This window comes from Gekko japonicus, unplaced genomic scaffold, assembly GCF_001447785.1.
Source record: "Gekko japonicus isolate JY-2015 unplaced genomic scaffold, Gekko_japonicus_V1.1 scaffold479, whole genome shotgun sequence".
Lineage (NCBI taxonomy): Eukaryota > Metazoa > Chordata > Lepidosauria > Squamata > Gekkonidae > Gekko > Gekko japonicus.
In genome coordinates, this window is record NW_015169185.1 from 527,116 (window position 1) to 549,383 (window position 22,268).

Sequence of the window (22,268 nt, forward strand, 5' to 3'; positions counted from 1 at the left end):
GGCCACAGCAGTCACCTGCAGTAGGCCTGGGTCCGAGAGCACTCCCAGACTATGGACCTGTTTCTTCAAGGGGAGTAGAACCCCATCCAGAATGGCTGACATCTTAAATCCTGGGTCAGACTACCAGTAGCACTTCTGTCTTGTTGGCATTACATTTCAATTAACTAGGTCACATCTGTTCCAAAACTTCCTCCAGGCAGTCCAGAGTTTCTACAGACTCTCTGGGATCAGCTAAAAGTGCGAGATAGAGCCCAGTGTCATCCACATACTGGTGACAACCCAGCCCAGATCTCCAGATGACGACCACATCCAGCGGTTTCATGTAGATGTTAAAGAGTATAGGGGACAAGATTGAACCTTGAGGGACCCCACAGGCCAAAGGCCAAGGGGCTGAACTGAACAGCAGTCCTCCAACACCGTCTTTTGGAATCTACCCTCCAGGTAGGACAGTAACCATCACAGAATGGTGCCCCCCAATCTCAATCCAGATAGGCAGTTCAGAAGAATACCATGAACAATGGTATCAAAAGAAGAAGAGGAGATTGGATTTATACCCCGCCCTTCACTACCCAAAGGTGTCTCAGAGCGGCTTAAAAACTCCTTTCCCTTCCCCTCCCCACCACAGACACCCTGTGAGGTAGGTGGGGCTGAGAGAGCTCTGACAGAAACTGCTCTTTTTCTAGGACAGCTCTTATCAGAGCTACGGCTTGCCCAAGGTCATCCAGCCAGGTGCAAGTGGAGGAGTGGGGAATCAAACCTGGTTCTCCCAGATTAGAGTTTGCGCACTTAACCACTACACCAAATTGGCTCTGTTGCTGAAAGGTCCAAGAGAATCAATAGTCGCACTCCCTCTATCCATTTCCTGGCACAAGTCATCCTCCAGTGCAACCAAGGCTGTTTCAATCCATAACCCACCGGCGTAATCTGCGGGGGGGCTGAGGGGCTTGCGCCTCCCCCGAAATTTCCCCAGAAGCCCCGCCCACCGGCTGCGAAGGAAGCCACCCGGCCCCAGCCCCACAGCGCCCAATTTGCGAGTGCTGCTTTCCTTCCCGCCAAATTCAAGGCGGGGCCAACCTGCAGCTCCCGAGACTCTCTTCAGGGGTGTCCCCTGGCTCAAAGCGAGCTGACGTGCCCAGTGCCAAAGGGAGAGCGCGCAAAGCGGCGCACAAAGTGCCTCCCAAGGAGGCTGGGCGGGTAGGCGTGGGCCCCGAGTGAGTCCCCATAAGGGGGACCTCGCCTCTGGCTCCTCCTCGACGTGCGTCTGCGACTGCCTGCGAGAGATGTTTCACCGCAGTCTCAACTCAGAAAAGCCCCAAAAGATACCCTGATTGATGGTATCAAAAGCAATTGAGAGGTCTAGAAGAATCAACAGAGTTGCACCCCCTTTGTCCATTTCCTGGTGCAGGTCATCCACCAGGGTGATCAAGGCTGTTTCAGTTCCATTACTGGGCCTGAAATGAGATTGGAGATGTCATCCAGGAATGCTTGAAGTTGTCCAGCCACCACCCATTCAATCACCTTACTCAAAAATGGAACATCTGAAATTGGCCAATAATTATTGAAATCTCCCACTTCAAGGGTAGGCTTCTTTAGAAGTGGATGCACCACAGCCTGTTTAAAGGCTAGGCTGACCACCCCCGCTCTTAAGGAAGCAGTAACTGTCCCTCAAACCCAGTAAACCAGTCCCCCATCCCAGGAAGATTTAAGCAGCCAGGAAGGGCAAGGGTCATACAAGCAAGTGATAGGCCTGAAAATTCCAAGGATTCAGTCCACATCCTTTGACTGAATAAGCCAAAATATATCTCACACGACTGAACAAGAAGGCACCCTGGCACCATCCAACACTGTCACTAACATAGGGTCCAAGTTGGAATGGGTGGGAGAGATTTTATCTGCAAAATGAGCAAAACAATCATGGTGAGCCACCAAGCAGTCCACCTCCTCCTGCAAGCCAGATCTCAACAGGCCTTTAACCACCTAGAACAGTTCCACTGGCCTACACTATGCAGATGCAAAAGTGTTGTTTCTTTGCCACCATCATTACCTCAGAGTATGCTTTAAAATGAGCTTTTGCCCATATCTTATCAGATTGAGCCTGAGTCTTCCTCCACTGTCACTCTAGCCATCTCCCTTGTATTTTCATCACCTGCAGCCCCTCAGTAAACCAAGGGGCTACTTGGGCTCTAATATCTGAGAGAGGACACCTGGGACCAACACTGTCAACTGCTTGGGTCATTTCCTCATTCCAGAGGTCAGCCAGGGCATCAACAGGAGCACAAACCATATCAATAGGAAAATCCCCTAGGGCCATCAAAAAGCCTTCTGGATTCATCTGGCTCTGGGAGCGGATCAACTTAATAGATCCTCCTCCCTGTAGAGTTTTAGTATCCCTGTAAGGCCAAATCCAAGCAGGTAGCAATCTGTCCATAACAAAGGAACCATTATCAATTCCTCCTCCCTCAGATCACAGTCCTCCCACCCAGAACAAAATTTCAGAACAAGAGTGTACCTGCACAATGTGTATGACCAGTTATTACCTGAGATACGCCCATTGCTGTCATGGAGGCCATGAAGACCTGAGCAGCTCCTGACAAGACAGCCTCAGCTTGAATGTTGAAGTCCCCCAGGACAACCAGCCTAGGAGTCCTCAACACCATCCCTGAGACCAGCTGTGTCAAGTCAGGTAGGAAGACAAGGTGGGAGGTACACTGACAGAATTTCAGTCTTATCTCTCAATCCCAACTTTAGGTACAAAGCCTCAAAACCAGTAGGAATGGGGCAGTGTGCTGGGGGATAGAATCCTTATGGGATACAGTAACACTGCCTCCCCACCGACCAGACCTATGCTGATGTATCACTGAGTACTCTGGAGGGCATAATTGAGTGGTTAACCCCTCCCTCCTCTCCTAGCCAAGTCTCAGTGAAAAAGAAGAAGAGATTGGATTTATGCCCCACCCTTCACTACCCAAAGATGTCTCAGAGCGGCTTACAAACTCCTTTCCCTTCCCCTCCCCACAACAGACTCCCTGTGAGGTAGGTGGGGCTGACAGAGCTCTTGACAGAAATTGCTCTTTTTCAAGAACAGCTCTTATCAGAGCTATGGCTTGCCCAAGGTCATCCAGCCAGGTGCAAGTGGAGGAGTGGGGAATCAAACCTGGCTCTCCCAGATTAGAGTCCGTGCACTTAACCACTACACCAAACTGGTATCAAACTGATACATGCCAGGTCAGCTCTGTCATCCAGGATTAAATCCTAGATGGCTGCTGTTTTTCCTGTGACGGATCTGGCATTTAGTAGCAGGATTTTATAGCCAGCTGGGTTGTTGATATAGCTACCAACATCACTTAGGTTTGCATCACTTAGGTTTACAAATCGTTTTGAAGTTCTACCACAGACTTATACCACAGACCTATGCTGTGAGCACTCAATGAAACTGCTGAGCAGTTGGGTTAGAACAGATAAAAGGAAGTACTTCTTCACCCAGAGTGATTAACACATGGAATTCACTGACACAGGAACTGGTGGTGGTTACAAGCATGGATGGCTTCAAGAGGGAATTAGATAAACATATGGAGCAGAGGTCCATCAGTGGCTATTAACCACAAGGTATAGATAGGAACTCTCAGTCTGGGGCAAGTGATGCACTGTATTCTTGGTGCTTGGGAGGGGGGCGCACAGGGACAGTGGGAAGGCTTCTAGTGTCCTGGCCCCACTGATGGACCTCCTGATAACACCTGGTATTTTTGGCCACTGTGTGACAGAGTGTTAGCCTGATCCAACATTGGCTTCTCTTATGTTCACAGATGTCAGCAAATTAAACAATCTTGATGGAGCATGATTATTACTAGTGTTAACCATGTACTATGACATTTAAAGACCTCATTCTTCAAGTTTCACAGGTGTTCGCAAATTATACCAATTGAGATTTCTAATTATCCACTAGGACACTTACTGTTGTAAGAACATTACGAAGTTCGCCATGCAAGATATAGCCATCATTATTTGCATCCATTTTTGCAAAGGTTTTTAGTAGCTCTGTTTTCTGAACAGGGGGTTCTTTTTTCAAAATGAAACAAAAATCATCAAAATTCAGTGAGGTGGTTTGGAATGTCCAGTATTTATTAACTGTCTGCCAAGAAGGATTTCTTCCTGCTTGCTGAAGTACTGCACAATATAATAAAATATTAGTGGTTACTGACACTGACAGAATGCACATATATCCATAAGATTTTCTCAAAACAGTATTTAAATATATAATTAAATTCCTATTTCAGTTGGGTTTTTTTTTTTAAAAAAAACCCCTTTATCTATGCTGTGAGCTAGCCAAGAACCCATCAGTGCAATGCCAGGAGCATTTAATAGCAAATACTTATACAATGAGGCCTGAGCTAGCAGTTTTTGATGCAAAAGTCTATCTTCTATTACACTCCCAAGAGTCTTCACTTTCTCAAGGAAGTGGGGATCTAGATGAGATGCTTGAAACACCATACAACCTGTGAACAGATTTCTATCATATTCTAAATAGTAGTCATGCATACTCTGATTGGGACTAAGACCACAGAGGACAGGTAGGATTTTTAAAACTCTTTCGGCCATACAGTTTCCCCTAATTTCTAATCGGTACATTTTCCCACTAAGGCAAACAGCTTCTGTTTGAATTGTGCAAATGGTACAGAACTGCTCTGGAGATTGGTTGGTTGGCCTTACACTGCCTTGACTAGTCTGAGCCCAAGATTCTGAATTCTGCTTCTGAAATCCAATTCTTGTATTCTACCTGAATTTGCAATCAGCTATGTCCTATACATTTCAGTCCATGTATAATCTTAAACCAGAATAAATCCTTAGTACACAGATATTCCAATAGGAAAACCTGATCCTAAGGTGTCAAGAAAGCAGATGATTACGGAGACTTTTAACTGCTGATCTCTAGCAGACGTTCTTTCAGGACAAAGTAGAACAATATTGGCCACAGAACATGAAAAAAGTGTTGCATCCCAAGATCGCAGCTCTGCTACCTGTATTTCAAACTGAACTATGAAAATACTGGTCACAATATTCAGAAAACTCCTTCTGGCATGTGTAAAGGCTTGCAGTTGCCTAAGGGAATTTCTGACTTGTCTTCCTTGAAGAGTAGCCCCAGTGCTGAAGCACTAACTACTTTTTAAACTCTGTTTCGAGTTTTGAAAATGGTTTGCCAGAAGGCTTCTCTTCAAATAATTAAGGCTAAAAGCCCAGGTGGGCATGTGAATGTAGTTGCATGGATGACTGGATTGTGGAAACTGCCTGCAAGGTATTTTTTGCTATAAGGGTAGTTTAGCTTTCTAGGCAGGCATCCTGGCATCTTTCTTGAACAGATTATTCATTTTCTTAAAGACAAAAAAAACTGTGTTGAAATTATTACAAAGTTCTCCCCATTTGATGTATTATTTATACTTACTGGAAATCAGTACTTGCTGGGAACCCTAAGTAGTCCCTTCAGGCTACTTTTAAAAGAGGTTCCTTTACCTTACCCTTTAAATGTTCCTTTTAAAAGATGAGAATTCTGTTAAGTGCCTATAGAGACATGTTCCTGTGTTACATACAACTTACATGAACAAGAGTGTGAAGGACCAGGTCATGAATTACAGAGCAGGGTTTGTGTTATTAATGAAGTATCCTAAAAGTAATGACTCTCTAGTGATTTGATTCCTTGCTAGAACGGAACTTTAAGCTTTGACATGGGCCTGGACTAAAAACAAAAACTGGAAGTTTGAACTCTCAGTTGTCCTTCCTAAGCTCACCACAAAAAGTACATGGCCAAACATTTCTCATGAGCTCAAATCATGTACAGACAAAGATGAAAGAATAGCACATACAAGAGAAATAACATCTGTTTGCACAAGTTGTTTTAAAAATCCAGATTAGCTAATGTCAATACAGATTTTATATACTATAGGATACTCTGAGGGAATTTTGATTCTGAAATCATCAGAGTACCAAAAGAACATGTTCACGAGAATTACAAAGGACACAGTCGATTTGCTGATGACATTAGTGAAATTAAACAAAACAACAGCAACAACAGTTAGGAGATTGTTATGTAATGCATTGTTTTCAACATTTAAAACTCAACCCCTCTTTTAAATTTAAAGTCCCTTATGGTACCCTCAGCACACCATCATGTGTTCCACATGTGACCATGCTGTACTCTTTGTATAAATAGTCATAGGCTTACAAGGTCTTGGATTTGCGGTAGCATCCCATATTGACATTGGAGGAGTAATAGAACAGGGTATCTCCCCTCCCCTCCTAAAGCCATGCAGAGGAAAACAATGAAAAAAGCCATAAGTCTTTCTAAACTCCTTTCTTCTCTGATCAGTCAGAGTGGCTTACAAACTCCTTTCCCTTCCTCTCCCCACAACAGACACCCTGTGAGGTAGGTGAGGCTCAGAGAGCTCTGAGAGAACTGCTCTTTCAAGGACAGCTCTGACAGAACTATGCCTTGCCCATGGTCATCCAGCAGCTGCAAGTGGAGGAGTGGGGAATCAAACCCAGTTCCCCCAGATTAGAGTTCACTTAACCACTACACCAAACTGTTAACCACTACACCAAAGATAAAATGTTTTAATAAAATTAATACATTTTAAACAAAAGCACTTACCTAAACACAGTTGTTCTTTTGATTTAATGTTTTCTAAGCTGCTCTTAAAGATAGCTAAGTAGGCTGCTCTGCAGTTCCTATAAAATATTTCCTCTTCATAATTATGAGACCTTTTCACTTGAGAACTTTCTGAAGCAGCTGCCTGTTCACTACAGGAGGACGCATTGCTCTTCTGACCGCTGGCCATTCTGTGAATAATGCAAACATATTTAGAACCTGCTTCTTTTATTTGCGTAGTTCAGTATCTCATTACCATCTGTCCAAATGTACCATCTGACAAAATGTTCACTGAGCTTTTGCTATATTTCTGCTACTCTAAAACAAGTTTACAGGTATGTCTTTTTCTGCATCCATGACTGAAAATTTTATAACATGTCTAGTAAGCACTAAGTGACATAAGTAACAATGAATTTTATTGAACAAAGTTAGAGTCCAATGGCACCTTTAAGACCAACAAGTTTTATTCAAGGTGTGAGTTTTCGTGTGCATGAATACTTCGTCAGACAATGAAATGAAATAATGTATCATAGTTGTATATATAGGAGTGGTTTGTTAAATTAGCATGCAAAATAGTGAAGATATTTTTTAACAGATCAAAAGAATGACAAGCTTGGTTTCTGGTTATCATTTGTTTGGGTTCAACTGGGGGGGGAAACAACATAGGTAATAAATATGTCGGAACTGGAAATTTTATTGCAGTCGCAAATTCATGAGTGAAAGGCTGTTTATGACACCAAGAAAATGTTGAGAATCACCCAGTCAAAGCCAGCGTGCTGTAGTGGTTAAGAGTGGTGGACTCAAATCTGGAGAATCGGGTCTGATCCCCCACTCCTCCCCATGAAGCCTGCTGTGTGACCTTGGGCCAGTCACAGTTCTCTCAGAACTCTCTCAGCTCCACCTACCTCACAAGGTGAATATTGTGGGAAGAGGAAGGGAAGGCAATTCTAAGCTGCTTTGAGGCTTCTTAAGGTAGAGAAAACAGGGTATAAAACCCAACAATTCTTAAGGACATAAGAGAAGCCATGCTGGATCATGCCAATAGCCCATCCAGTCCAACACTCTGTCATACAGTGGCCAAAACCCAGGTTGTTTCTTCTTAAATACTTCAAAATTCAAAATACTATTTTGTAGCATATTGTTAACAGTTCTAGAAGAGGCCAGCATAGATGTTATGCAGTATAAATTGGGGACCTGCAAGGAGTCACAGAAGAGGGGGATAATAAAGTATCAGGAGATTCCCCAAATGCCCCTCAAAGATATTACAAGTTCTCAGACGCTCCAGCGGGTCAATTTTCTCATCATACCCGTTAGGGTTTTTTTTTACCCTTTTTTCTGACTCTTACTATCTCTCAATATGCTAAAGGAAGAGCATGCTCAGTCCTCATCAGGCTATTTTACAGTAAGGGGTCTTCTTTCATCTAATTGACAAACTAATATTGTTCTGCATATTTAAGGAGTCCTCTGAACCTGCAGAAACTCCAACCTGGTCTTCAGGTGGGTCCCCTTTGCTGCCTTCATAATAACCAGTTGACAAAAAACAGGTATGAGAAAGATCACACATCTCTTTGTCAGTCGGTGCTAATTGGGGGCCATGAAGAGAAGGGAGAAAAGGTTAAATCCTCTACCTCCACTCAGATTCACTCATCAAAACTGGGCTCCACCACTTCATTAGCAGTTTAAAGGGGAAAAGATGTATTTTTAAAGGACATATCTTTTAAACAGGCTAAAGCAGAGTGGAGAGCTGGTTGCAATAATTGAAACTGAGCACAGGGTGAAGGGTTAACCACTTCTTTTTTCCCCACAGGTCCCCAAGGCATATTAAAGCTGCAAAAGCCTGCAATTTACATGTTATAGATGGATGAAAATGTATGATATTTGTCACATTTACTTGAACCCTTAGAGGGAAGAATTTAGGGGATCTGAGGTATCATGGATAGGGGAAATAAAATAATTTCAAAATTACTCCTGCCCCAAATCTTGCACAGTTCACTTTCCTTCAAGTGCAACCAGTTGTGGATATCTGCTGCCAGCTACCAGCTTTAGCATTTGGCATACCACTGAAAAGGCCATTTATTTAAAAAAAATTACCTACTAACTTATACTGAAAGACAAATTTTGCACATGATTGGCAAATGCACATGACCATAGGCAAAGGAGACAGCACATGCTGGACTGTCATGAGAACAGGCTTTTCATTTTTTGAAATGAATTTGACTAAGAAGAAATTAGGGGTTTGATTAAATTTACTGGAATTTTTGACCACCATCAACAAAAGTTTTGCCTTAAGATACACATTTGAGTCATAAAACAGTTTTATGCATTTGTGTTCAAGCCTTCAGTGAATTCCACATTAATTTGTGTGCTCATGAACCCCTGAATCACAGAAACGCAGGTACTACAGTAGATTCTGAGACACATTCTGGCAGGTGTAGGAATATAGAATTAAACACAAATTCCACTGGGGTGTTAGTCTGTTGCAGTGCAGGGAAATAAAATTTAGTGGCAACTTAAAGACTAATACGCTTATTGAAACATACATTTTTGTGGGCTAGAGCCACTGATACATCTGATGATGTCAGATCATCAGTTACCTACAAAAGCTTATCAAAATAATAATCCTCTTAGCGTATCGGCGGTTTCCAGTTCTCCCATCGGCTGTGCAATGCGCTCCATCAGCCATTGGCCCATCAGCCGTCACTCAAGAGTACTCGTGTGCCATTGGCTGGGTGTTGGGTCTGCTCTTCTTCCCCACCTACTCCCACTTCAGCCACTGTTCCCTGTAAAAATGAATGGCAAACGGCTGTCTCTCCTGACCAAGACACTTCTTCTACTTGGCTCTTCTGTGGGACTAACTTTTCCCTCAGTGACTGTTGGCAGGCAACCAAGCTTGGTTCTGTCAGTTAAAAGACAAAGGAAGGAAACCCTTTCCAGGCCTGTTTGAGGAACTCATTGGGGCCAGTCCTGACTAGGGTTGCCAGCTCCAAGTTGGGAAATTCCTGGATATTCTGTGTCTAAGGAAGCCAATCTAAGGAAGCCAGAGTTTGGGGAGGGGAGAGGCCTCAGCTGAACAGAATGCCATAGAGCCCACCCTCTAAAGCAGTTATTTTCTCCAGGGGGGGGGAGAGATGTGTTGTCTGGAGTTCAGTTGTGATACTCGGTGATCTTCAGGCTCCACCTGGAGGTTGGCTACCCTAGGCACAGCAGTTAGCTCTTCAGAGCAGGATCTGCCAGACCCAGGTTCTTGCTGCGAAAGCTGTGATTTCAGACCACTCACAGACATTCAGCGTAACCCAAGCCCACTGCCAGCTTGGCCACTTTCCTGTCAGAATAAACTGTGAAAACGGCTCTCTCCTGCTTGGCTCCGCCATGGCTGGCTGGCTACTGAGGTGGGACAGCAGCTGTGAAACCATTCTCTTCAACCCCCTGCTGTGCAGCTGACTTTCTCCTAGGGTTCCCAATCTCCAGGTGGGACCTGGAGATCTCCCACTGTTACAATTGATCTCCAGATGACAGAGATCAGTTCCCCTGGGGAAAATGGCTGCTTTGGATGGTACACCCTATGGCATTATATCCTGCTAAGGCCTTCCCATCCCCAAATGCTGCCCTCCACAGGATGTGCCCCCCAAATCTCTGGTATTTCCCTACTCAGAGCTGGCAACCCTACTTTCTCCTCAGGGCCTGTTGCTAGGCAACCAAGCTTAGATCTGTCAGTAAAAGGCGGGGGGGACCTTTCTACACCTATTTTGGCCTTTGGGAGAAAACTTATTGGGGCCAGTCCTGACTAGGGTTGCCAGTTTCAGGTAGAGAAATCCCTTGAGATTTTATGGTAGAGTCTACAGAAGCCAGGGTTTGGGGGAAGGGAGTGGCCTCAACTGAATAGAATGCCATAGAGCCCACCCCCCCAAAGCAGTTATTTTCTCTGGGGGGGAATCTGTTGTCTGGAGTTCAATTGTGATAACTGGTGATCTTCAGGCTCCAGCTGGAGATTGGCTCCCCTAGGCGTAGCAGTCAGTGCTTCAGAGCAGGGTCTGCTAGACCCAGGTTCTTGCTGTGGAAGCTGAGTGGGTGATTTTGGACCAGTCACTGACTTTCAGCCTAACCTACCTCACAGGGTTGATTTGCAAGTCAAAAGGGGGAGAGGAGAATGATGTAAGCTGCTTTGGTCCCCATTGCAGAGAAAAATTGTACTTTTCGTCCTGGACAAACATTGCTGCCAATCTCCAGATGAGGGCTGGAGATCACTCAGAATTACAACTGCTCTTCAGATGGCAGAGATCATTTCCCCTGAAGAAAATGGTGGACTCTGCGTCCTTATACCCTGCTGAGATGGCCCCCCATGACAGCCAATGTGAAGTAGCAGTCAGGGCTTCAGAGCACAGTAGAGGCTGCAGATGGGGGGGAGATGGAAAGCTGAAGAGTGAGGGGCAGGTAACGGCTGGTTGATGCTTGGCTAGGAAGGAGACAGAGTTGCCACCTCCAGGTTGGAAAATTCCTGGAGACTTGAGGGATGGAGCCTGGAGAGGGTGGGGCTTGAGGAGGGGTGGGACCTCAGACAGGTACAATGCCATAGACTCCACCCTCCAAACCAGCCATTTCCTCCTGGGAAATTGTTCCCAATGTCCAGGTGAGGGGTGGAGATCACTCAAAATTACAACTGCTCTTAAGGTAGCAGAGATCAGTTCCTCTGGATAAAATGGTGGACTCTGTGTCATTATACCCTGCTGAGGTTGCCACAGTAAATTGACGCTGAGTGCCCAAGGCCGGGGCACTCTCCCAGAGTCTCTTTCTAGAGTTCGTTGTATTTATTTCCAAAATGGGCCTTATTCCTAGTGCTTCAATAAATCTGTTAGTCTTTAATGTGCCACAACCCTTTTTATTTTTACAATTAGACACAATCCAACACGAGCTGGGACTAATGCGCCAGCAAACTCTGCTTATTTTATTTTACAGGGACTTCTAGGAAACTGCAGTAAATGACAACAACTGTGAGTTGTGCTTGTGTTTCCAGGCATCAGGGCAAGAGTTCTGAAAAGGTAAAGCATCCCCCAAACTCCTTTCTTGCATGTCCTTTTGTTATAGAGCCTAAGGGAGACCCCAAGCAGCATCTAAGACAAATTTAAAATGTACAGCAACAATTCAAAGAATAAGTTGAATTTCTGAAATTAGTCTTCCTGTGGGCTGTAGGGATCTTGTAATGCCATACAAAGATGTGGCTGTACACCTATTTTCTCCCTGCTCCACCAATGCAGCATTTGGAGCCAGGAGGTTCTTGCAAGAACTGTCACGTTCAGGTGTTTTGGCCAGACTTCACTCCACATGCTGACTTCCACCCTGATCTTATCTATGTTTATCAGAATCACCCGTGAAATTCAAAGGGATTCGCTTTCTAGTAAGTGTGCTTAGGATTCCAGCCCTTATGTAACAACTTGTACCTTTCCGCAACTGAAGGGGTAGTAGCGCTTTCCTATATACAGCTCACTAGTTAGTAGACTACATATCCTATACATAAAAGCAACCTCTCCTGACATAGGTTGTTCTGACATAGGTTGACAGTCTGGGTGTGTGTCTACAGGTGAAATCCTAGGGATGCTTTCCTGGTTTCCCAAGAGTAAGCAACACTGAATAACACAGGACTTACTTCTGAGTAGACCTGCATAGGGTTGCTTCCTACAACTATTTCAACAGGACCCAGTACATTTAAATCCACTTCCTTGGACATAATGGGTTTGTAGGTCATAAGCAGTAGCTGCCTGAGGAAGGAAGGAAGGAAGGAAGGAAGGAAGGAAGGAAGGAAGGGAGGAAGGAAGTCACAAAGAAACAGAAAAAAAAAAACACAAAAGGAAGGAAGGAAGGAAGGAAGGAAGGCACACAACAACAGAATGAAAAGACCACAGAAATATATTTTCTTTTTAAATAATTTAAATTATTCCACACAACCTTTTCCTCATATATGGTTATGCCAATAGTCATCATTTTTTTTCTTTACCAAAGGTGATGAGGGCTTTTTAGAAGGCCATCACAGAGGAGCACTAAATCATGTTGTACTGTTGGTCTAACAGCCTGCAACATTATTTTATCCAGTGCTGACTTCTGAAAATATATTCCAGTATAATAAATTGAATATTTCAAGTTCAATAACAAGACAACAACAGAGGTAGGGTCCCCTTCAGGACTCATTGGAGCTTTACTCAGGAGGCCTAAATCACTCGCACCTTCTTGAGTTATATAGGCCTTTTACACTTGGGAAAGAAAGATAATAATCGCTTATCATGGATGAAGTACCCTATTTATAATACACAGACCGCCTTGCTTGACAGTTTCATATTACAGTGGCATAAGAAGGACCCCACAGGGACACAGTCCAGTTACTGCAAACTGGTGTCACTATAATAATTAAGCACCACTGTTAGCACACACAAAGGAAAGTGAGTTCTAGCCAATGAGGGAAAAGAGAATAAATGTTAATTTTCCAGTAACCAGTTTTATCAAATATGAACACTTGTTTATGCTTCACAATCCTTTCATTACTTATCCATATCTTATCTGGGCAGCTGTGCAGAGGATGTTTCCAATGTGTTACTCAAAGCGTAGAATGCTAGAGTTATTTAGTAGAGAAAAGCTCTCCTGCTAAGGTTATTAAAATATGAACTGCACTGATACTGCACTAGAAGAACACAGAGTAGGGAACATTTTTCTGGATCTAAATTGGGTAAGATCTAGATGATCTCATTGAGCTTTTCAACACTAATGTCTACTATTTCAGCATAAAACAGATACAATTAAAAATCTCAAGCTCAATTCACATACCTTCATTATATGACCTTTAAAATCACTTCCCTTTCCAATTGTACCTTTGAGCCACTGTAGTGCAGACTGGGACCCAGAGGTCATTTCGGGGGGGAACGCGGGGGAACACGGTTCCCCGGGTGAGGTGCAGGGGGGCGGGGCACATGACGAAGCCCTGCTTCCGGCCAGTTGCTTCCTCCCCGCCTCTCCCCACCTCTGCCTGCCTGGGGCCAGGGAGGGCCTTGGCGGGGCTTCCTCGCACTCCCGCTGGCCTTGCAGGTCCTCCACTGGGCCCCTGATGTCAGGGGGTGTGGCATATGCTAATGAGTTATGCTAATGAGTTCCCCTAGCTCTTTTTCAATGAAATGACCCCTGCTGGGACCTCTCAGCTGTAAATACACATTAGCGGTAAGTTTCGATTGAAACTGAATGTGCTTTCCTCAAAAGCAAATTTACATGAAGTTCTTGCTGGGGCTTAAATGCAGTAACTCAGCACATCTGGTTCCAACAAAGAACAATGTTGGCAATCTGCAACAGAGGCGTAGACTTCTCATTTCCCCCCCAGGGGGGGGGGTCATGAGGATGAACCTGGTCCAAGCCCACACTTAGTAATCTATATTAAATTATTTAAATATTAATTATTTATATTTTTTAAAATGCTGTTAACAATTAATAATGTGGTTTGAAAAATGTTTTTTGACTCGTAATAGTCTGAATCTGTTCAAGAAAGAGGAGATCTCTGAAAGATATCTGAAGAAGTGTGCCTGCACATGAAAGCTTACAACTCGAATAAAACTTTGTTGGTCTTAAAGGTGCCACTGGACTCAAACTTTGTTCTAAGAATAATAAGGTGTGTGGGGGGTGCGCTTCTGTGTGGCAAGTAAATGTTTCAAAGTCCTAGGTAAAGCAAAGTGGCGCTGGTCTGTGCAAGTGGCGAGGATGAGACTGCACAGCAGAAAAGGATTTCAAAAAAATAAGGCCCAGAAATTCAGGGTGAGTCCAGGATGAGAATCTATGGATTCCCACGCACTGGCTGAGTTAAGGGGAAAAGGGGGTTCCCCGAAAGCTGACAAAACGAGATTGCATCCAGGCAGGATAGATAAAAGGGCTGGCAAGGTGGAGGCTTGCCCCACGCCCAAAAGCAGTTTGCATCAGGCAGAGTAGACAAACACACTGGCAGGGTGGAGGCATTCCCCATGCCTGGAGCAGGCTGGTAGGCTAGGAGACTGTCAGGAAAGATCAGCAAACTGTAACCTGGCTCGCCTGGCTGCTTGATAGTAGATAGATTTTGGAATCATGATGAAGACTTGTATTTGCCGATGAAATTACCGTGATAGACCAACACAAGGTTTTGGCCACTCATTAGAATAGCCTGAGGAGAGCCTTGACCTCACCTTCTCCAAAGCAAGGCACTGCTAGCTCCTAACATGGCTGCTAAGGCAAATTTAGCAGAATCCCTAATCTGTCCCTGGTGTCCAGCACAGGGTACACATAATCAAAGGCTCTATCTGCTCTGGGTACTTAGTGACAGAGAAAGACTGACAGAAAAGCAATGCTACCCCCTCCATCCTCCTGTTTGAGGTTGGTGAAGGACTATACCCAATGTCAGCCGTGTCAAAGTGACCACATCAGATTCATCAAACCAGGTTTCAGTCAAGCAAGCCAGATCTGCCTGTTCCTGATGTAACAGGCCAGATATTGCGAAGATCTTATTTTTCACTGACCTAGCATTACATAAACCTGGCATTGTTCAGACATTCCCTGTGAAAATACATTCCCTGTGAAAAACGACATCTTGAAAAGCCTGAGGCTGCAACCTTGTGTACACTTACCTGAGAGCAAGTCCCACTAAACTCTGTAAGATTTACTTCTGAGTAAATGTACAAAATTGGGCTGTGAGCTACTATCCAAGAGAACACTGTCATTGGTGCAGATCTCATAATTCATTAGTTTGCCATGCAAACTACCTGTAAACAAAACCAAACTGTTAGGAAACAAAACCAAAACCTCAGTGCTCTTGTGGCTGGTCTCAGTGGTCTGGACAAAATGGTGCTTTGCGAGGGGCTGTAGTAAGTGATATGAAAGACCTCTGCCTGAGATCCTGGATAGCTGCTGCCAGTCTGAGTAGACAATATGGACCTTGATTGACCAAGGCGGGGTGTGTGTGTGCATGTGTGTGTAAATCAGTGCAGGCTGTTGATACTGCTGGCTGTTGTGGTACAAAACTTATGGATAAGATGCACTGAACCAAGTTATCTTCTTCAAGGCTTGAAAACTAAGTTCCATCTATGATAAGGTACCACGAGTACTGGTAGCTTATAGATACATTGGGGCAGTAAACTCTAAACAGAAAGGAAAGCAATAGTAATATGAATGATTATAACCAAATGAATGAAAAATTTTATATTTGTAAAAATTGTGTAACAACATAAATATCACAGTGATGGATGTGTGATGTCAATGACTCCTTCCAATAATAATATGGCATCTCCTGAATAACAGCCATTTTGAGAAAAACATTTCCTCTCACCTCTTGTTGAGGCTGAACAAAAATCTGTAGCTGTCATATTATTATTATTAGGAATTAGTGACATCACAATTCTACTGAATCTGCCATAATTATCTAGTAATGGATTTTTTTTACCTCTGCTGCTATTAGACCTACAATAGGACACAGCTGCAAGTTTGCCAGCATGTTGACTATTATTTTATTTTTTCTTTTCACATTTTGGAGGCATGAAGTTGTTTTGCTATACATACTGAAGAAGATACTGCAGTCAGTATTAAAATGAGCCATACCTGGTACGATGTCTGCTATATTTTAAGATTATTTTTCATCTATAAATGTTGATGCTAATATCCTTTTATTACTTTTCATTGTTATTTATGCTTTTTTCCTTATTCATTGTTTATATGCTGCCGATTCTATTATTTAGTTTATAATTATATTAGGTACTTTTGTTATGCATATGTCTATCACTGTGATATTTACGTAATTTATGAATAGATTTTTCATTTATTTTATTATAATTATTCATATCAATATTGCTTGCCTTTCTGTTTAATAAGAAGAGAAGAAGAGATTTATACCCCGCTATTCACTACCCGAAGGAGTCTCAAAGCAGCTTACAATCTCCTTTCCCTTCCCCTCCCCACAACAGACACCCTGTGAGGTAAGTGGGGCTGAGAGAGCTCTTTCGAGAACTGCTCTTTCAAGAACAGCTCTGACAGGACTATGGCTTGCCCAAGGTCATCCAGCCAGGTGCAAGTGGAGGAGTGGGGAATCAAACCCAGTTCTCCCAGATTAGAGTCCGCACACTTAACCACTACACCAATTAACAACAGTTATGTGCAATCAAGTCAGAACTATGCTGACCCCAGGACCATGTGGTTTTCAAGGCAAAATATAAACAAATAGTTTAACATTGCCTTCCTCTACACAGCAACCCCCATCTTCCTCAGTGGTCTCCTATTCAAGTCTAAATGAGGCTCATCCTGCTACGTTTCCAAGCTTTGACAGACTGGGCTAGTCATAGCTACTCAGGCACCTCTTTCTGTTTAGAAGTACTTATTATGTTTCCTTTTTCTCATATTGGATACATAACCTGCTGTGGCCCCCAAAGGCTCTGCTGAGGAAGGCTCCCACTTTCCTGACTTTCCATAAGCTATGCAAAAGTGAATTATTCAAGAGGGCTTTTCTACACAGGCAATACTGTGTATAGTTTGCTGTGCGCTGGATCCTATTGTGTAATCTTGCATCATTTAATATGTCATGTTAACAATTATGCCTTGCTTCAGTTTTGTTTTTAGACTTCTGGTTGGTTTCACACCCAAATCCTATCTCATTTTGTACTGAATGTCCCACTTTGTTGATCATACTGACTCATTCTGTGTAATCCGCATTGAAGCCAAGAGGGAAAGGCAGACTATAAATTTTTAAAACCCTTTTATAAGACTGAATTCTATACTTGTGAAATTCCCAATGGAATTTACATCTGTATAATATATACAAAGGACTGAGATTCTTGGCCTGAAAGTAATGCAGCTAACCAAAAATGTTGAGTGTTTACACATGTACCATCTGCACTACAACAGGGAATGAAGTACTTCTATTTAATCTAGTCTCTAAACATCTTATCTTTTAATACACAGGTTGACACTAAAATAAAACAGGTAGTGTCCAAGAGACTACAACCTTTGTCCTAGGGAAAATAGGGCTTGATCTGTAGAAGAGTTCAGTTCCAGTCTCTCTTTATAATGTCATGATTTAGGTTCGGAATCTGTAAAGCAGCGGGGGGAGGGGGACGAGAGCAAACCTCTGGGCATATACAAAAAGACTCTCCCATATCAAAAAGTAACTGCATTAATTCTCAAAACACCTAAAACTACTGCAAGGCGGGTCGGAATAATAGTCAAACCTGAGCTCCAGCATCTCTCTCGCTGAAAATTAAGTACACTATTTTACCTTTATCTGACCTTCTCAACCTTTTTCGGAATCCCTCGAAGCCTTCTGCTTTTCCAACAAGGATTACAACAATTTTGCACCAATAACAACAGCCGTAATGCCAGAGTCGTGTTAGTCTCTCCTGGTACCTTAAACTCATACGTGGCATAAGTATTCGTGGATAAGCCTCTACTTATGGGCTCTTAACGAATCCACAAAAGTTTATGCCAGAATAAATCTGCTCGTTTTTAAAGACTTGGTTGTTTTCATAACAGCGGTGGTGATGATGATGAAAAAGCACAATTGATAAGAGAACAAGAGGAAGGCGCACCTGACACAGAGGAACAGCAAATAAAGAGAGCTCGGACGTGGCGACACGAATGTCTTGGGCCTTTCTTCGGTCGCCCTGGCTTTGTTGTCGTTGCCCACTCAGTCACCTCGCTGGGTCAGGCAGGTAGAGTCCTGCGGCTTTTTCTATGCAGTCTAGTAGTGCCTGTTTCTAGCCGGCGGACTTTGATCGGTGCACCACGCTGGTTCCGGGCGGGAGTCTCAGTTTTGCGATCGAAGGGCGGGGAAGACGAAGTTGGTGTTCGCGCCTGATCATGCCGTAAGTAGCCGAATGGCTGGCGGGCGGGCGGTTTAACCCAAGGGAGTGATGAACGTCAGTAAGTTTGTTCTACAAAACTGAATTATAACGGTACAGACAGGGTTATATACAGTATCAAAATAATAAGTTCCTGTGCATCTATATCTTGATGCATTTCGTACATGGAAAAAAAGCTGGTTTATACAAAATCATCCCATGGATTCATCTAGATCGGTATTGTTTACTCTGACTGGCTGCACTTCTCCACAATCTTAGGCAAAGAAAGGACTTCCCCAACACTGCTGCCTAAAATCCTTTTAACTGGTGAAACCAGGGTTTGAACCTAAGAACTATGGCATGCAAAGCATGTATTTACCATTAATCCACAGCCCCTTTCTTCATAGAAAAACGTGTAATTTACAGAGTGTAACATACGGTATTTGTTAATTATATGAAATCTGGGAAGCTGCTGTAGGAATTGTGATTGTAACTTAGGATGTTCAGTATCAAAACATTACTGCTGGAAACTGGCTATTGAGCTATTTGTGTTTGGCTATCGGTGAGAAGAATCTTAAAAACAACCACAGTAACGTCCACCTAACCCTTTACGTTGCAGCTGGATTGCTCTGTATTCCACCGGTATTTGGTACATAGGAAGTACAAAGTGAATGCCTGTTTTCCCAAACGCTCAGGAATATACAATGCTGAGAGTTTAAAAACATGCATTTGTTGTCAGGTCAACATGTATATATGGAGATAGTTTCAGAGGGTAGCTGTGTTGGTCTGCAGTAGAACAGCTAGATTTGAGTCCAGCAGCACCTTAGAGACCAACAAGATTTTCATGGTATAAGCTTTCAAGAATAAAAGCTCCCTTTGTCATATCTGATGAAGGGAGCTTTGACTTTCAAAAACTTATACCCCAAAAATCTTCTTGGACTCTAAGGTGCCGCTGGACTTAAATGTAGCATGTATACATGAGATGCCATATAGAATGTGAAGCAGCCACAAATGCTCTGATTTCCACAGAGACCCTCTTAAAATGGATGTTTCCTGAAAACATCCTTATTATGTACTTATGAAAAATGCTATTTGGATGTGTTTTGAGACTGTGAGCCCCTGCCACAGGGTGGTGGGCGCAACCACAAAATTGCCACGAGAGGGAGCCAACTACAAATTGCCATCCTCTTTAACAGGATGCCTTCTTAAATGAACATTTTAAAAAATGTTATCTTGCATACACACAGTTTATCTTCAATCATATAGTGAAGAGAGAGAAAAGATTGGATTTATATCCCGTCCTTCACTCCCCGAAGGCGTCTCAGAGCGGCTTACAATCTTCTTTCTCTTCCCCTCCCCATGACAGACACCCCGTGAGGAAAGTGGGACTGAGAGAGCTCTTTCGAGAACTGCTCTTTCCAGAACAGCTCTGAGAGAACTGTGACTGACCCAAAGTCACGCCAGCAGCTGCATGTGGAGGAGTGGGGAATCAAACCTGGGTCTCCCAGATTAGAGCCTGCACTCCTAATCACTACACCAAACTGCATAGCCAATCAGATCTTCAGTAGACAATTAGAAACTCTGCTGAGCAAAAGCCCCAACCGGCCCTGCCCACTTTCTAAAAACGCTTGGGGGCACCAGGAAAGGTGTCAGGCACCACAGCATTCACAGGTACCACAGTGGAGACCCCTGTAAATCAGGCTGTGGTTTACCATGGTGGCCCAAGTGTCATATTGGTTTAGGCCAACATATTTGCACTGTATGCAACCACACAACAATGAACAGTATCAAGATAGCTTTTTCAGTCAGTCTCAACCAAGTTCTCTCCTTACTACAGTTAACTGTTGTTTGTGGAAAGTACTGTCAAGTCACAACCTTTACTGTGACCCCATAGGGTTTTCAAGGCAAGAAATGCTCAAAGGTGTAAGCCAGGGTGCTTTGCATTTAGTAAGTTGGTCAGTATATTTATTGCTTTTCTCATGTGTAGGACCAAAGCAGCTTACAACAAATAAAAATACAATTAATTAAATACGTTAAAAGAAAATAGCATCTCCCTTATATATAAAAGCCGAATGGTGGTGGCACTTCTCTAGAACATTCCACACGCTCCAGAATTGGTTGGCGCCCTGGTGTGTCACTCAGAATCTGTCCCTATCCACTGGCTGTATTGCTTGAGTCTCGCCTCCAACATTCTAAACAGTTTGCTGTTCCTCTCCCCCACATAGCCAGTCAGAACACAGAGGTTATTTGCATATGCAGCCTCATTGGCCTTTGCCTCGGAACACAGAGGTCGTTTGCATATGCGACTTGATTGGCTTTTGCCTCTAACATTCTAAACAGTTTGCTGTTCTGAGGTAAAATGTGTCCAATCTCCAGGTGAGGGCTGGAGATCACTCAGAATTACAACAGCTTTCCAGATGGCAGAGATCAGTTCTCCTGGAGAAAATGATGGGCTCTGTATCCTTATATGCTGCTGAGGTGCCCCCCAATGTGATGTAGCAGTCAGGGCTTCAGAGCACGGGAGAGGCTACAGGTGTGTGGGGGGTGGAAAGCTGAAGAGTGAGGGGGAAATAAAGGTAGTTTGAGAAGGAGATAGGGTTGCCAACTCCAGGTGGGATATGTGAGGGATGGAGCCTGGAGAGGGTGAGGTTTCAGGAGGCGTAGGACCTCAGACAGGTACAAAGCCATAGACTCCACCCTCCAAACCAACCATTCCCTTATGGGGAACCATTGTTGCCAATCTCCAGGTGAGGGCTGTAGATCACTCAAAATTACAACTCTTCTTTAGGTAGCAGAGATCAGTTCCTCTGGAGAAAATGGTGGACTCAGTGTCATTATACCCTGCTGAGGTTGCCACAGCACATTGACACTGAGCAAGGCTAGGGCACCCGCCCAGAGCCTCTTTCTAGAGGCCGTTGTATTTATTTCCACAACGGGCCTTTTTCCTAGTTTATATATAAAAGGAAAGAACAACCTGTATCTTGGAACCAGGCCAGTTGTCCAAGGCCAAAGGGTAAGAGCCCTTTGGATCACATCTCCCCAAGATATATACCTGAGAAAGGAAGTACAAACAAAAACACAGCTAGTATGTTGCAGCTGGCAGTAGCAGTCCTCCCAAACCACCCTCCTTCAGTTCCCATCTCCCATAGCTTTTGTCCATGAAACTTCTATGACCCCCAGCATAGTCTTTTTGGTAGTCAAAGGCAACCTTCTCCTTCCTTCTTCAGCAGCAGAAAAGCTGTTTGGTTCCAAACAAATAAAATACAAATCTTGAGAGCAGATAGCATGAGCTCAATAAATATAATTGATGAACACTGGTGCCAATCTTATTTCATAAAGCTAACCTTGTGATACATCTCATGTCCCTCTTTAACAAACAGTGCTTACATCAAGGCAAAGTCCTATATTCTCTCCAGGTACCAAAAGCTAGAAGGGCTTGGTAGCTCTGAAGCAGAGAGTATTTGCCAAACCAAGGAATGAGAAGTGCAACTGCTTTTAAAAATCCTGTGTAGGGGTGCCTGAGCACCAGGGGGGCTGCAGTCAAGGATAAATTAATTATCTTCACTGAACAGTTACGAAGGAATTGGGCAGTGGATTAATGGAGACACTGATAAGAAGGATATAGACAAGCTGGAACGTGTCCAGAAGAGGGCAACGAAGATGGTGAGTGGTCTGTGAGGAAAGGTTGAAGGAGCTGGGTATGTTTAGCCTGGAGAGGAGATGACTGAGAGGTGATATGATCATCTTCAAGTACTTGAAGGGCTGTCATATAGAGGATAGTACGGAGTTGGTTTTTGTTGCCCCAGAAGGTCGGA

The 22,268-nt window shown here is 43.7% G+C and overlaps 2 protein-coding genes across 2 annotated transcripts in view; one reads left to right on the top strand and one right to left on the bottom strand.

Annotated features, from left to right (window-relative positions):
• EFCAB7 (EF-hand calcium binding domain 7) overlaps nucleotides 1-18,340 on the bottom strand; it is a 57,367-nt gene extending 39,027 nt beyond the window's left edge. The window contains exons 1-4 of the mRNA XM_015416179.1: nucleotides 18,202-18,340; nucleotides 15,259-15,393; nucleotides 6,641-6,828; nucleotides 3,953-4,164 (exon numbers count right to left, since the gene is read on the bottom strand). Coding sequence (XP_015271665.1) covers nucleotides 3,953-4,164; nucleotides 6,641-6,827 — 399 coding nt within the window. The 5' untranslated portion in view covers nucleotide 6,828; nucleotides 15,259-15,393; nucleotides 18,202-18,340. The remainder of the gene's footprint in view (nucleotides 1-3,952; nucleotides 4,165-6,640; nucleotides 6,829-15,258; nucleotides 15,394-18,201) is intronic.
• Nucleotides 18,341-18,409: 69 nt separating this feature from the next.
• ITGB3BP (integrin subunit beta 3 binding protein) overlaps nucleotides 18,410-22,268 on the top strand; it is a 48,729-nt gene continuing 44,870 nt past the window's right edge. Inside the window, exon 1 of the mRNA XM_015416177.1 lies at nucleotides 18,410-18,477. Within this exon, the coding sequence (XP_015271663.1) occupies nucleotides 18,473-18,477 (5 nt within the window). The 5' untranslated portion in view covers nucleotides 18,410-18,472. The remainder of the gene's footprint in view (nucleotides 18,478-22,268) is intronic.